The sequence below is a fragment of the Heteronotia binoei genome, chromosome 18, assembly GCF_032191835.1.
Source record: "Heteronotia binoei isolate CCM8104 ecotype False Entrance Well chromosome 18, APGP_CSIRO_Hbin_v1, whole genome shotgun sequence".
NCBI lineage: Eukaryota > Metazoa > Chordata > Lepidosauria > Squamata > Gekkonidae > Heteronotia > Heteronotia binoei.
The window spans coordinates 44,954,695-44,969,458 of record NC_083240.1 but is presented as its reverse complement, the minus strand read 5'-3'; the positions used below and the strand labels follow the sequence as shown (position 1 = coordinate 44,969,458).

Genomic DNA, 14,764 nt, shown 5'->3' with positions numbered 1-14,764 from the left:
TAAGCTGAGTTAGTGCGAGCTAGCTCAGTTTTTTCGCCTCCGGCTGAAACATTTTTGTCTTAGGTCAGGAAGGATGGTCTCAGAGCAAACTAATATACGCAGTAGCCAAATGGCTTGCTCACATCTTTAATGCCAGTAGCTCACGAAGTAGAAATTTTGAAGATATTGGCTTTATATCCCACTCTATACTCTCAATCTCGGAGTCTCAATGTGGTCACAATCTCCTTTATCTTACCCCCACCCCCCACAACAGACACCCTGTAAGGTGGGTGGGGCGGAGAGGGCTCTCACAGCAGCTGCCCTTTTAAGGACAACTTCTGCCAGAGCTCTGGCTGACCCAAGGCCATTCCAGCAGGTGCAAGTGGAGGAGTGGAGAATCAAACCCTGTTCTCCCAGATAAGAGCCCCCACACTTAACCACTACACCAAACTGGTCTGCTTACAAGACTCCACAGCTTAGAGGAAGCGTTGAAGACAAGAGTTCTGTCGCTGAGCCACCTCAGCCTGGACGAGGGTCTCTCACAATTGGCCAAGTAATTGGACCAATTAATCAGATGATTAATCTAATTATTTCTGGGCCTAGAAAAAAAAGTCAGGTGTCTGGAACTTCTAGTAAACCCAGCATCTCAGTTTAAGCAATAAGTAGTTCCCCCGCTCCCCTCCACCCCCCAACTGGTTTTCAATTTGTCATTCAGATCTTTTTTTATATTTGACACTTTCCAGCCACAGATGCAATCAACGAGAGCTTTGTCAAATGGATGATTTCCTTTTAACACCCCGGTGGAGCTTTTTTTTAAAAAAAAAAAATAAAAAAAAGTTTTTATGGTATATAAAATCCCACCTTTTATAGAAATTTATATATTAAACTCCATGTTCATAGCCGTATTTTGCTTATGGGAAATATCAAAATGTCAACCATTGTTTCTGTTAAAGGTCTTTAATGATATTGAGGTTTCTGGATCCGTAATGGAACATGCTGCTTACCGCCGTCTGCAATGCATCTCATTAAATACATTAATGGCACACGTTTTATGAAAAGGTCAGGCTTGGGATTGGCGGGAGTTCGCCTTTTAAACAAAAATAATAAAAGCCCAGCCTGGTTTTAAAGCTACAGCTAACCATAAAGCGCTTTAGCCGACGCAAAGCCCCCTGCTCCGCTGAGGATCTGCCCAACGCTTGGCATCATAATCGGTCATGAACACCCTTATCAATATTCTCACAGGGGGAGTGTGGCACAGGGCTGTTTAATGGTGGCACCTTGGAATGGGTAACGGTATGATCCATTGCGGACTGCTTTCAAATTCTACAAGGAGCTTCACGATCTTTCTTGCATCCACCATCAGTATTAATAAGCCCCCGATGGGGTCTGTTTCTAAAGATGCAAATCCAAGGTCAAGAGAGCAGTTTCAAGACGCCACACGTGGTGGAAGCGAACTAGAATCCACTCTGCCTTCTCTATGCCCTTATCAGACCCAAGAAGATCCTCTTTTAATCCCGAGGAGTGGCACGATGGCATAAAAACATAAAGAGCACCCTGCTGGATCAGACCAGCGGCCCATCAAGGTCTGCATCCTCTTTCACAAGGCATGGAGGCCAAGGCCGTTGTCTCCAAGTAAGCTCAAGAGTTCTTGCACATGAGTTTCACCAACTTATTTTCACCAGTGAAGAGAGTTTGGAACAAAGCCTTCAATCCAGCCTGCTTTGTAAGTCCAGCAGTGCAAATGCCGCAACAGCTAGCCTGCTGTAGTGGTTAGAGTGTTGGATGGGAGTGGCCAAACTGGGGCTCAGGAGTCACATGTGGCTCTTTCACACATATTACGTGGCTCTCAAAGTCCCCATTGCCCAACTTAGAAAAGGCATGTCTCTCTTTAAATCATTTCTCCAAGCCAAGCCAGCTGAAGAATGCATTTAAAGTTAAAGTTGGTTTCTTTCCACCTCTCCCTCCCTCCTCCCTCCCATATCCATTTGCTTTCTATCTTTCCTTCCTTTCTTCAGGCTCTCAAACATCTGACGTTCATGTCTTGCAGATCTCAAACATCTGGCATTTATTCTGTATGGCTCTTGCGTTAAGCAAGTTTGGCCACCCCTGGACTAGGATCTGGGGAACCCAGGTTCAGATCTCCACTGGCACCCTGGAAGCTTGCCGAGTGACACCTCAGGCCAGTCACAGTCTCTGAGCCTCCCCTACCTCATGGGGTTGTTGTGAGGATAAAATGGAGGAGAGGCGATCGAACTAAGCTGCTTTGGGTCCCCATGGAGGAGAAAGGAAGGATATAAACAAAGTAAGTAAGAAAAACAACAACTGTGTTTTGCAAACCCAGTTCTCTAGTCTTGGGAGCAAAATGCAGCCTGACATTCATGCGCAGGGCAATTCTAGCCCTTGATGCGTGCACAGGCCTGCGAGACAGTTTTATTTCAGTTAGCTTTTAACTGAATGATGAGCACCGCCGAGATATTAGATCTAAATGGATGTTTAAGATCACTGAACGCCATCCTTAAACTGTATAGAAATTAGCACCAAATGTTTTTAAATTGTTTTAATCTAATGTTTAATTTAACTGATTTTATTGTTATTCTATTATGTATTGTGAGCCGCCCTGAGCCTGCTTCGGCGGTGAAGGCGGGATATAAATCAAATAAGCGAAACTAACTAAACTAAACAGTGCTCTGTGAGGCCTCAGGCAAGAACTCCCAGTCACACCTGGATGCAGAAGGGTGGTTCCAGTGACTCCAGGCAAGGCCTCAGCGCCTCACGGACTTCCCATCTTACCCCGCCTCCAATAATTTCTGCCAAGAAAGCGCACCTGAAAAAATGGTGCTTGATTTGCACAGAAAGAACACTTGGGCTTAACAGTAAAGGGCAGTGGGGAAAGTGCGGGGTGGGGGAGGACTGAGAAGACCCCGGTTCCAGTTCCCCCTCGTGGGGTGGTCTGAGGTCAGCCACTCTGCCTCAGCTTCATCTGCTCGGCAGGGCTCTTAGGAGGATAAACGAGGGAAAAGAGAGCTCCATGGAGGAAGGGCAACGTAAAGACAAGACAGGTAATTTTGGTTCTGAATTCTGATTCTTTTCTTTAAAGACGGAGAATAGTTTTTTTACCATCATCGCAGCTGACTTATGGGGACCCCAAAGGGTTTTCAAGGCAAGAGACACTCAGCTGCCTTTCCCCCTTCCTTTTTAGCGTACTTTTCACTTTGCCCTATATTAATATTTTGTCTTATCACTGCAATGTTCTTATTCTTGAGCCTCTGTATTCTTTATGTTTGACCACTGAAGAAGCCCAGCTCGCCCAAAAGGGTCAGGTCACGTCCTGTTTGTGAATACTGTATGGTTTTAATTCTTATTGGAGCTACATTTCAGCCTATATTTTTAAAGCATTTGTAATAAATACATGTATTTTAATAACCTGTATTATTTATAAGTTAATGTTCTATAGCAGGGGTGGCCAAATTGTGACTCAGGAGCCATGTGTGCCTCTTTCACATATATTGTGTGGCTCTTGAAGCCCCCACCGCCCTGTTGGCCAGCTTGGAGAAGGCAATTCTCTTTTTAAGTCACTTCTCCAAGCTAACCCAGCTTGGAGAATGTATTTAAAGTTGCTTTCTTTCCACTTCTCCCTCTCCCATCTATCTTCCTTCCTTCCTTGCAGCTCTCAAACATATGACGTTCATGTTTTGTGGCTCTCAAACATCTGACATTTATTCTGCGTGGCTCTTACATTAAACAAGTTTGGTCACCCCTGTTCTATAGCTTACGGAGTACACGCAGCCCAGTCCCCAAAGGAGAGAGATTGAAGTGGTACTTACTGTCTTTGAGGGCAGTGGCAAACTCTGGCCCCCCTCTCTTTCTAAACTCGGGGAAGGAATCTGGCTGTGGGAGCTGGTTAGCCGTCACGAGGGCCTTCTGCAGCTTGATTCTCGCTTCCAAGAGCTGGTCCCACAGTGCTTCAGAGGAGAGAAAGAACACAACGCAGCTTTAACACAGCCCCTCCCCTTTCTGGAGCCACCGAGGGCTTTCCACACAGAGGAGGCCACGAAGATAGGAGACACAGCCCCCTCCCCCACCCCACAGAATGGCAGAAACTAGTTTTCTTCACCAATAATCATCATATTTTTTTAAAAAAACCACAAGTGACAAACAGGAAAGTAAATTAAAGAAAAATTAACAAACTAAACAAATCAACCCATCCATGTCTGTTTAAAACTGGGAACAGGTACAGGCTCTTTTAAACAAAAAGCTGCAAATGAGTCTTTTGTTTAAACATGGCAGTGAACACATGAAGCTGCCTTATCCTGAATCAGACCCTTGGTCCATCAAAGTCAGTATTGTCTTCTCAGACTGGCAGCAGCTCTCCAGGGTCTCAAGCTGAGGTTTTTTCACACCTATTTGCCTGGACCCTTTTTTGGAGATGCCGGGGATTGAACCTGGGACCTTCTGCTTCCCAAGCTCTACCACTGAGCCACCGTCCCTCCCCAGTGGTGCTCCTGAAAGAGTACCAGAGAAACTGCCTTCATCTTTCCCTTGAGAAGACATTTTTTTAAAGGCAGAAAGGGAAAGGCAGAATAGTGAAAGAACAGTGCAGTGATACTCAGTGAAGTCAACAGAATATTATTTAAAATTTCTACAGTGCTTTTGGGGCTCAGAGACCCTGGAGTACACTGGGTTGGTAGAATCCTTACAACAGCCCTATGAAGTAGGCTCATCTCATCAATCAGCCACCACAATGCTGAGAGCAAGGGGCTTGGCTAAGGCTCCCCATGTAAACTCGCAACAGAAGCAAGACTTGAACCCGGGATCTCTCAGGCTCACTTAGTTGCTACACTGGCTGCAAAAACGACTGAGCGGACCAAAAAGATTTGATTATTCCGTTACCTATTTACTTTTATCAGGGCTTTTTTTTTAATAGAGAAGCCTAGCAGGAACTTATTTGCATATTAAGCCACACCCCCTGCCATCATCATTGTTCCACACAGAGCTTTTTTGCAGAAAAGCCCAGCAGGGATTCATGTGCAATTAGGCCACACCCCCTGACACCAAGCCAGCCGGAACTGCGTTCCTGATTTTTATCACACTTGCAATCCAACCATTCTAAAAAAAAACCTTCCAGAGGCTCTTAAATGTATCTAAGGTGCCACTTCTTTACATATAAGCATGTGTCACTTGTTCCTTAAGTCAATTCACTCAGGAAGACCTTCAGTAGGGGCTCCCAACCTTTTTGTGGGTTTGTCCACAATTCTGACATAACATGATGGGAACAACCACAAAATGACTGCCACAGAAATCCAAGCAAGCCACAAAATGGCTGCCAAAGCAATATTTCTAAACATCTGCACAATCTGATCTCCAGTGACCAATCAGAAGCCTTGCTGGGCAAAAGCCCTCTCTAGCCTTACCCACTTTCTAAAAACGCTTAGTGGGTACCAGGAAAGGTATCAGTGGTCACCATGGTGAGCCAGTTTGGTGTAGTGATTAAGTGTGCAGACTCTTATCTGGGAGAATCGGGTTTGATTCCCCACTCCTCCACTTACACCTGCTGGAATGGCCTTGGGTCAGCCATAGTTATCACAGAGCTTGTCCTTGAAAGGGCAGCTGCTGTGAGAGCCCTCTCCAGCCCCACCTATCTCACAGGGTGTCTGTTGTGGGGGAAGAAGGTAAAGGAGATTGTGAGCCGCTCTGAGACTCTTCGGAGTGGAGGGTGGGATATAAATCCAATATCTTCATCTACCTCACAGGGTGTCTGTTGTGGGGAGGGGGGAGGGAAAGGAGATTGTGAGCCGCTCTGAGACTCTTCGGAGTGGAGGGTGGGATATAAATCCAATATCTTCATCTACCTCACAGGGTACCTGTTGTGGGGGAGGAAGGGAAAGGAGATTGTGAGCCGCTCTGAGACTCTTTGGAGTGGAGGGTGGGATATAAATCCAATATCTTCATCTACCTCACAGGGTGTCTGTTGTGGGGAGGGGGAAGGGAAAGGAGATTGTGAGCCGCTCTGAGACTCTTCGGAGTGGAGGGTGGGATATAAATCCAATATCTTCATCTACCTCACAGGGTGCCTGTTGTGGGGGAGGAAGGTAAAGGAGATTGTGAGCCGCTCTGAGACTCTTCGGAGTGGAGGGTGGGATATAAATCCAATATCTTCATCTACCTCACAGGGTGTCTGTTGTGGGGAGGGGGAAGGGAAAGGAGATTGTGAGCCGCTCTGAGACTCTTCGGAGTGGAGGGTGGGATATAAATCCAATATCTTCATCTACCTCACAGGGTGCCTGTTGTGGGGGAGGAAGGGAAAGGAGATTGTGAGCCGCTCTGAGACTCTTCGGAGTGGAGGGTGGGATATAAATCCAATATCTTCATCTACCTCACACGGTGTCTGTAGTGGGGGAGGAAGGGAAAGGAGATTGTGAGCCGCTCTGAGACTCTTCGGAGTGGAGGGTGGGATATAAATCCAATATCTTCATCTACCTCACACGGTGTCTGTAGTGGGGGAGGAAGGGAAAGGAGATTGTGAGCCGCTCTGAGACTCTTCGGAGTGGAGGGTGGGATATAAATCCAATATCTTCATCTACCTCACACGGTGTCTGTAGTGGAGGAGGAAGGGAAAGGAGATTGTGAGCCGCTCTGAGACTCTTCGGAGTGGAGGGTGGGATATAAATCCAATATCTTCATCATCTTCTTTACCAGGCGGGGAACCCCTGTCCAGTGTAGGATTGCTTTTTTTTTTGTTAACCAGAAGGCAAGGCATAAATATTCTAAACAGCAAAAGGTCCAGAAAAGCACTGCCCACTCACCTATTTGGTTTTTCACGGCTCTCCCCTTCTCTACTTCTTCGGCCACTTTGTCTTCAGAGAACGTCAAAAGTGTTCCACCCTCCTGGCTCTCTTCCACAGCCGCTGCTTCATCCTCAGCTTCAGAAATGGCTTCATCGCTGTCACCTTCCACGCTGCCCTCCTCTTCCTCATCCCCACTCTCGATTTCATCCATCGCCTCAGCAAATTTCTCAAAATCATCAATCGCTTGGAAAGAGAATGCTGCTTTCTTCAGGGTGGCTGGCGGATCGCTCTCTTCCTCCTCACCACCGCCAACACTGCGCATCGCTGACTCCTCCTCCTCTTCCTCCTCCATGTCTGAGTCTTCATCATCCAGCTCCTCTTCTGGGGATCCACTGCCAAGGTCACTTCCATCGGTTTCCTCTTCCCCCGAAGTTTGCTCATCTGTCAGTTACAAAAAGAGAATAATTAACACTTGCCCAGTGCTAGCTGCAATTCCATCAATCCGCAACAAGAGTTGATTGCATGCCAGTATGGTGTATTTATTTACTTATACTCCACTTTTCTTTCCAATGAGTCTGTTATAACATGTTTCACTCCTCCTCCACTTTATCCTCACAACCAACACCCAGTGAGGTAAGTTAGGCTGAGTCTGGTGCTTTCTCACACACTAAATAATACTTTCAATCCACTTTGTAACTGGATTTTACAGTGTGAAATGGCACTGAAGTGGATTGAAACTGCATTATTTAGTATGTGTGAAAGTACCCTGCATGACTGACCCAGCAAGCCTCCAGGACAAGGGTTTTTGTTTTGTCCCCCCCCCCCCCAAACCTGGGTCTCCAAGATCTAAAGTGGATTGAAGTTGCATTATTTAGCATATGTGAAAACACCCTGTATGACTGACACAGCGAGCCCCCAAGGCAAGGATTTTTGTTTTGCCCTCCCCTCCCCCCGCAAAAAAAACCTGGGCCTCCCAGATCTGAAGTGGATTGAAACTGCATTATTTAGCACGTGTGGAAACACCCTGTATGACTGACCCAGAGAGGCTCTGGGGCAAGGGGTTTTGTTTTATTTCCAAAACTGGGGTCGTTTTCGCACTTACCTTATTCCGGAGCGACGTCCCTCTTCACCGCGTAGCGTCTGCGCGGATTTCACACTACTTGCTCTGCAGAACCCGGAAGTCCCGCGGCGTTTGCAACGCAAATGTAAACTGGTTTTTGGCAGTTTACATTTGCGACGCAAAAGCCGCGGGACTTTCGGGTTCTGCGGAGCAAGTAGTGCGAAATCCGCACAGACGCTGCGCGGTGAAGAGGGACGTCGCTCCGGAATAAGGTAAGTGCGAAAACGACCTGGGTCTCCCAGATCTTAGATGCTCTATCCACTACACCATGCCGGCTCTTGTGTAGAAAACAGAGGATGCACCTTCAACCACGGAGATCTGGGTTCAGTTCCCCTCTCAGTCCGGAGGATCTGTCACTGTCCTCAAGACACTCATTCTCGCTCTCGCTGCCTTCTTACATCTGCTTCCCCATCTGACACCTTTTTAGTCAGTTAATCTAACTAGCTTGCCAGCCTTCTCACAGTTACAGCTTGCCTCCACATGACCAAGATCAGTTCCCTGAGAGAAAATGGTTTCTTTGAAGGGTGGACTCTAGGTCATTATAGTCTGCTGAGGTCCCTCCCCTCCCCAAACCCCACTTTCCCAAAGTTCCACCCCCAAAATCTCCAGGAATTTCCCAATCCAGAGCTGGAAACCCTAAATCTAACTCGGGGTCCCCAGCTTTCTTGAGGCTGTGGGCACCTTTCGGGTTTCCAGATGAGTGGTGGGGTGTCACATCAAAGTGGCCTCCACAGGAGGCTGAGCCAAAGAGAACACCACCCTCCTCACAACTCCTGGGAAGAAGGAAATCCTGAGGTGGGAATGGAACCACACTCTGACTGAGGAAGGCCCAGCTGCTTGTCCGTCTTCCTCATCCTCCAGCAAAAAAAATATTTCATTTGAAGGAGGGGAAAGTCCAACAAGCCCAAGCCTTACAATGGCCGCACTCACTTTCTGAAAAACTCAGTGGATCTCAAGGAGAGGACTGGTGGGCGCCATGGCACTCACAGGAACAACACTGGAGCACCCTGATCCAACCAACTGGTTGGCAAAATGCTACTGTCTGGGAAAACAATGGCAGGATACAAATGTCATTGTCAATAAACACACACATTGAGTGAAAACACTGGCTGGATCCACCCCTAGCGATGTGAGAAAGAAACACACACACAAAAGAGTGGTTTCCAAGCAATTTTTTAAAAAAAAATCATGGGAAAGTCTAGGGACAAACGCTGAAAAGTAACTTCCACGAAATACTTTCTTTTCTTTTTTTTTTGAATGAGTAAAATGTCCCTTAATATCTGGCTTTTCACATTCTGAATGTACAGCATTGAAAAAAGTCTGTTTTCCCAGTGGGGAAAAAACTGGGAAGCTTTGGGGAGCATTGGGGGAGGGAAAAAACCTCTTACACGGCAGGCACATACCTTATTTTGGTTTAAAATGTAAATACTTTTAGCAACAATGAACAGGCTGCACGTGTTTAATGATAATACATTATTAAAGAGATCAGTGTTTTCAATGCTACACAGTTCAGCTTCATATCCTACTGGTTGGGGCTCCGCGCTGTCTTCTACACAGAGACAGGTTTGCGTAGTATCCCTGCTGCTGCAGCAGCTATTAATACAGGGCAGCAGCAACGGCGCCTCCACACATGTTTCTCGGGTAGGTTTTTGAAAAATCAGTCATTTAATAGCTTTGTGCACCCCTATACGAAAATATACATCAGATCTTTGGGATTGGATGCGTAAGGCTGTCGATGTAGCCAACGGTAAAATGACTAATCTGACATCTGTAACAAGGTTCACGTCTCCCGGGGTTAAGGGACTGAGTAAGAAAGGATGTTGTTTCATAGGATTTCAGGGACAGTGGAAAATAATGAACTGTTTCGGAGTAACACAAATGAATTAATCTGGAATGATATATGATATAATAATTAACTGATTAGACTACTATGATATACACAGGACTGGGATAGGAAATACAAAGAACTGAAACAAGCACTAAAACACTCTGGATTTTTATGAACTTTATTCAACACAGACATAGTTTGAATATTTTGGGCTGTGTAACTCCATGGTTCATTGTTTGTATCTGTATTATAGTAAAATATGCATCCAGTTCTCCAAGTTCCCAGTTCCATTAAGGAAACGAGGACTTTAGCTAATTTCATTGTGGAGATGTGCTTTTTTCTGTATACTTCTGTAAGGCAGGGAGCTTTTAAATAACTTTTAAAAATGAAAGCTGAGAAATTAAGGGATCTGCCACCATTCAGGGACATAAATTGTGAAACTATACACCAGAAGTTTATGGTTACAGGAATTAAGGTTTATGCTTCTTTTTAAAAATTGTGTCTCTGGAAAATTTCTCTTAAGATATCTTCCATATATTCAGTATTAAAACAGAAATAGCACAAACAATTTTGGCCCAGCTGTTTGGGAACATCTGGCAGGTCAAAGAAGCCCCCAATTCTCTTCCAGCAGCCAACCCTGTTATCAGTCCCATTGATCAGCTGAGTTTCCCCTATAAAATAATGAGATAATTGGGTGGCAAGGCAAGGCAATCAAACTCCCTTCCGTACATCTTTATCAAAGGGGAAAACTGAAGACAAGCAGGATACAATTCCCAAGATCCAGCAGAGTAAAAATTAGTAAAGATTAATAATTTAGATTTTTGATTATTATTATTAGTAATTAAGAACAGATGAAAGGAAGTACTTCTTCACCCAAAGGGTGATTAACACATGGAATTCACTGCCACAGGAGATGGTGGAGGCTACAAGCATAGACAGCTTCCAGAGGGGATTGGATAAGCATATGGAGCAGAGGTCCATCAGTGTCTATTAGCAACAGCGTAACATTGGAACTCTCTGTCTGGGACAGTGATGTTCTGTATTCTTGGTGCTTGGGGGGAGCCAACAGTGGGAGGGCTTCTAGTGTCCTGGCCCCACTGATGGACCTCCTGATGGCACCTGGGTTTTTGGCCATTGTGTGACACAGAGTGTTGGACTAGATAGGCAATTGGCCTGATTCAACATGGCTACTTTTATGTTCTTTATGTGACTGCTGGATAGGCATCAAATACTATCTAATCAACAGAAAAACCCAAAAAGCAATGAACTTCACAGCACAGACAGGACTAGCTGAATGATACTGACCATAAGCCAACCACAGGATAGGAAGATGTGGGGTGGGAAACTCTGTATGGCTACAGTTTCAGCCAATGGAGTGTAATTGCAGGGTGTGATACAGGCAAGATACCATGGATAAAAACAGAAAAGGTGAGCATAGCCTGTTGCCACAACCAACACACTGGACCACAGCATAGCTTCTCCCATGTAACAACCCAGCAATGGCTGGATATGTGCCCCTCAGCACCTGCAAGCAAGCCCTTAAGGTAATAGGGCTGTTCCCCATTTGCCTTCAACAGCTGGTTTATTAAGAGGTCTGATGCCCCTGAACGTGGAGGGAGAAGGGCCTTTTCGACAGTTGTCCCAAAATTACAGAATTCTCTCCTCCTAGAATCCCATCTGCAATACCCCTTTTGCCTCTTCTGAATTCGCCTCTTCCACCAGGCATTTTCAAGGTGGAATCTGAGAGGCTGCAATTTTAATGTGCCACTTAAAAGGCAACCAATTGCAGTTTTTAAATTTCAGCTTTACAGGAATGGTATCATGCTTAATGGTCTGTAAACCACTTTGAATATTTTAATACTAAGAAAACACCATTGCTAAGTCTACCTTCTACACATTTTAATCCTTTTTAGAAGGTATGTAAGCTACTAGCTGTAGCCACATTTTGAGGCGAAAAAATTCCATAAGCTAACCCTAACCCCTATTTTTCTCCCTGTGGACACCAATCAACACAATGCCATCCAGTGGAGCATGTAAAATGTGTAAGATTTAAGCACTTATTCATCTATGCATAAAATTATTTAACTATAGATAAAAGGAGGGGTGGAATTCTAGCAGGAGCTCTTTTGCATATTAGGCCACACACCCTGATGTAGCCAATCCTCCCAAGAGCTTACAAAAAAGAGCCCTGTCAGCTCTTAGAGGATTGGCTACATCAGGGGTGTGTGGCCTAATATGCAAAGGAGCTCTTGCTAGAATTCCACCCCTGGATGAAGCAACTCCAGGATAAAGTGATTTCCAATTTTCAAAATTGGCTTTTCCCCAAAGAATGCTGGGAAATGTAGTCTGTGTGAACATGTGCATGCTTTATGATGTGCTTTTCTGAGGATGTCCACTGCCCAAGATTCCTTGGACTGGAAGCTATTACACTTTAAACCAGTGCTGCAGAGAAATGCCCCGAAGAGCTGGTATGGTCTCAAGACCAGAGTCTGAGACTACGATAAGAACATAAGAGAAGCCATGTTGGATCAGGCCAATGGCCCATCCAGCCCAACACTGTGTCACACAGTGGCCAAATACACACACACACATATATATATATACACACTGTGGCTAACAGGATCTGAGAGGCCTGAGTCTGAATCCTTGCTCTGCCATGGAAGCCTGTTGGGTGACTTTGGACCAGTCTCACGGTCTCAGCCTAATCTACTTCACAGGGGTTTCATGAGGTTAATAATGGAGGAGAGAAGGACGTAAGCCACTCTGGGTCCCCAGTGGGAAGAAAGGGGGGGGGATATAAATGAAGTAAGCAAACAAATAAATACCCCCTTGGTTCCAAATGACAAAACAGTTTGGCAAGAGAGAAGCTTAAAACAGCAGTGAAATTCCTCACCTGCGGGCTGCGGTTCTCCCCACAGCTGGTCTTCCAAGGCTCTGCGAGACGTAGCCTTCCCACGGTATCGTTCATCAGCATCCAAGAGGGTGGAAGAGACCCCTTTCCTTATGAGACCAACGGCAGGAAAATCGTCTTCAGGGCCTTCTTCATCAAACTTGTCAACAACTCTGGCTGCAGTGGCTGCGAAGAATGAAAGGGGAAGGGGGGGGGCTTTGTCATTGTTTCGTGAAGCCAAAAGAAGCTGGTCTTCTCCCAAGCCCCCTTCCTTTCTCATATTACCTCCTAACCCTCAAACCACCTCCTTCTTTCTGGTTGCTCCTCCTCTTTCTCTGGAAAGAGCACAGGACAGCTCCAATTTTGGAGGGAGGCTTCTGGTGTGTTGTCCTTGAGCTAAAATGGTGGCTGGCGAAACGAAGCGGTTGGAGGCATGAAAGCCCCAGGTGTGAATTCCCACTCAGCCATGAAGCTTACTGGATTTTTGTGGACCAGTCACATGAATTTTGGCAGTCTACGCTACTGGGTTGTTGTGAAGATAAAATGTAGGGATGAAACACGTATGCTGCGCTAAAGTCTTTGGGGGAAGAGTAGGGTAAAAATAGAATACACAACCTCTTTTTATAAAAAGACGACTAAAAGTAAATCACTAATATTTCTCCTTTATAGGCTAGGCCAGGGGTGTCAAGCATGCAGTTCTTGAGAGCCAGTCTGGTGTAGTGTTTAAGTGCGGGGCCTCTTATCTGGGAGAACCAGGTTTGATTTCCCCACTTGCAGCTGCTGGAATGGCCTTGAGTCAGCCAGAGCTCTCATAGAGGTTGTCCTTGTAAGGGCAGCTTCTGGGGAGCTCTCTCAGACCCACCCACCTCACAGGGTGTCTGTTGTCGGGGAGGAAGATAAAGGAGACTGTGAGCCGCTCTGAGACTGAGATTCAGAGTGGAGGGCGGGATATAAAGCCAATATCATCTTCTTGCCTTGGAAACCCTCCATGGTCTCCATAAGTCAGGTGACAGTACTTTCCACTAGGGCTTTTTTTTGAGCAGGAACACAGTTCCGGCTGGCTTGGCACCACAGGGTGTGGCCTAATATGCAAATGATTCCTGCTGGGCCTTTTCCACAAAAAAAGGCCGGTATGAAACAATGGTGATGTCAGAGGGTGTGGCCTAATATACAAATTAGTTCCTGTTGGGCTATTTCTGCCAAAAAAGCCCAGCTTTCCACCAATACTCCCTCTAAGCTATAGAGGCCTGTGAGCAAAAATTCTACTTTGTGAGCTCCTGGCATTAAAGTTGTGAGCTACTGCATAAAATAGTTTGCTCTGGGGCCATTTTCCCTGAGCCAAGACAAAAATGCATGAGCCAGAGGCTAAAAAACTGTGAGTTAGCTCACACTAACTCAGCTTAGAGGGAACACCGTTTTCCACCACCGATGTTAATCTGGTATCGTCATTAAAACAGAAGCCTCGGTCTGCATGAACCACAATGACAAATATTGGTGGGAGGAATCTTATTTGGGTTGTATCTACTAACCCAAAGCCCAGCCCCAAACTCCCCCCCGCCACCAAGCAAATCTATATTTGCAGCAACAGAAAGATCACGCCAAACCACACACTGAAAATTGAGGCCTCCATTCCAAAAGCCTGAAGACACAGGAACTTTCTCCATCCTCTGTAAGACAAGCTGGAGGGGCAAACACACTCTACAGCAGGGGTGGCCAACAGTAGCCCTCCAGATGTTTTTTGCCTACAACTCCCATCAGCCCCAGCCATTGGCCATGCTGGCTGGGGCTGATGGGAGTTGTAGGCAAAAAAAAAAATGAGATGGCAGAAAAATAGCCTGAACTATGGGAGAAAAACATCTACTGTTATTAATTACCCATATTATTGGTATTTGGAGGTTATTTTTCAACCCTCACAAGCATTTATTTGTCTGTGGTGAAGTATGCACTTCAAGGTGACGCCCACTGTTTCTGCCAATCTACAGCAAATGCAAACACTTCACCTTTAACATTTCCCTGAGTTAGTTATCCTTTGGGAGGAAAACGACAAGAACACCACAAGAGACATTTTTGATCACAATACACTATGTTGTCTGGGAGAGAAAAAGGAAACCTAACAGCAAAACTGGCTGATTTGTAGGGCTGTTGTGTGTACAGAATGAAAA

The 14,764-nt window shown here is 45.7% G+C and overlaps 1 protein-coding gene across 1 annotated transcript in view; it reads right to left on the bottom strand.

Moving 5' to 3' along the window:
* AATF (apoptosis antagonizing transcription factor) overlaps window positions 1–14,764 on the bottom strand; it is a 144,426-nt gene that overhangs the window by 123,203 nt on the left and 6,459 nt on the right. Inside the window, exons 2-4 of the mRNA XM_060259377.1 lie at window positions 12,606–12,788; window positions 6,783–7,205; window positions 3,804–3,941 (exon numbers count right to left, since the gene is read on the bottom strand). Coding sequence (XP_060115360.1) covers window positions 3,804–3,941; window positions 6,783–7,205; window positions 12,606–12,788 — 744 coding nt within the window. The remainder of the gene's footprint in view (window positions 1–3,803; window positions 3,942–6,782; window positions 7,206–12,605; window positions 12,789–14,764) is intronic.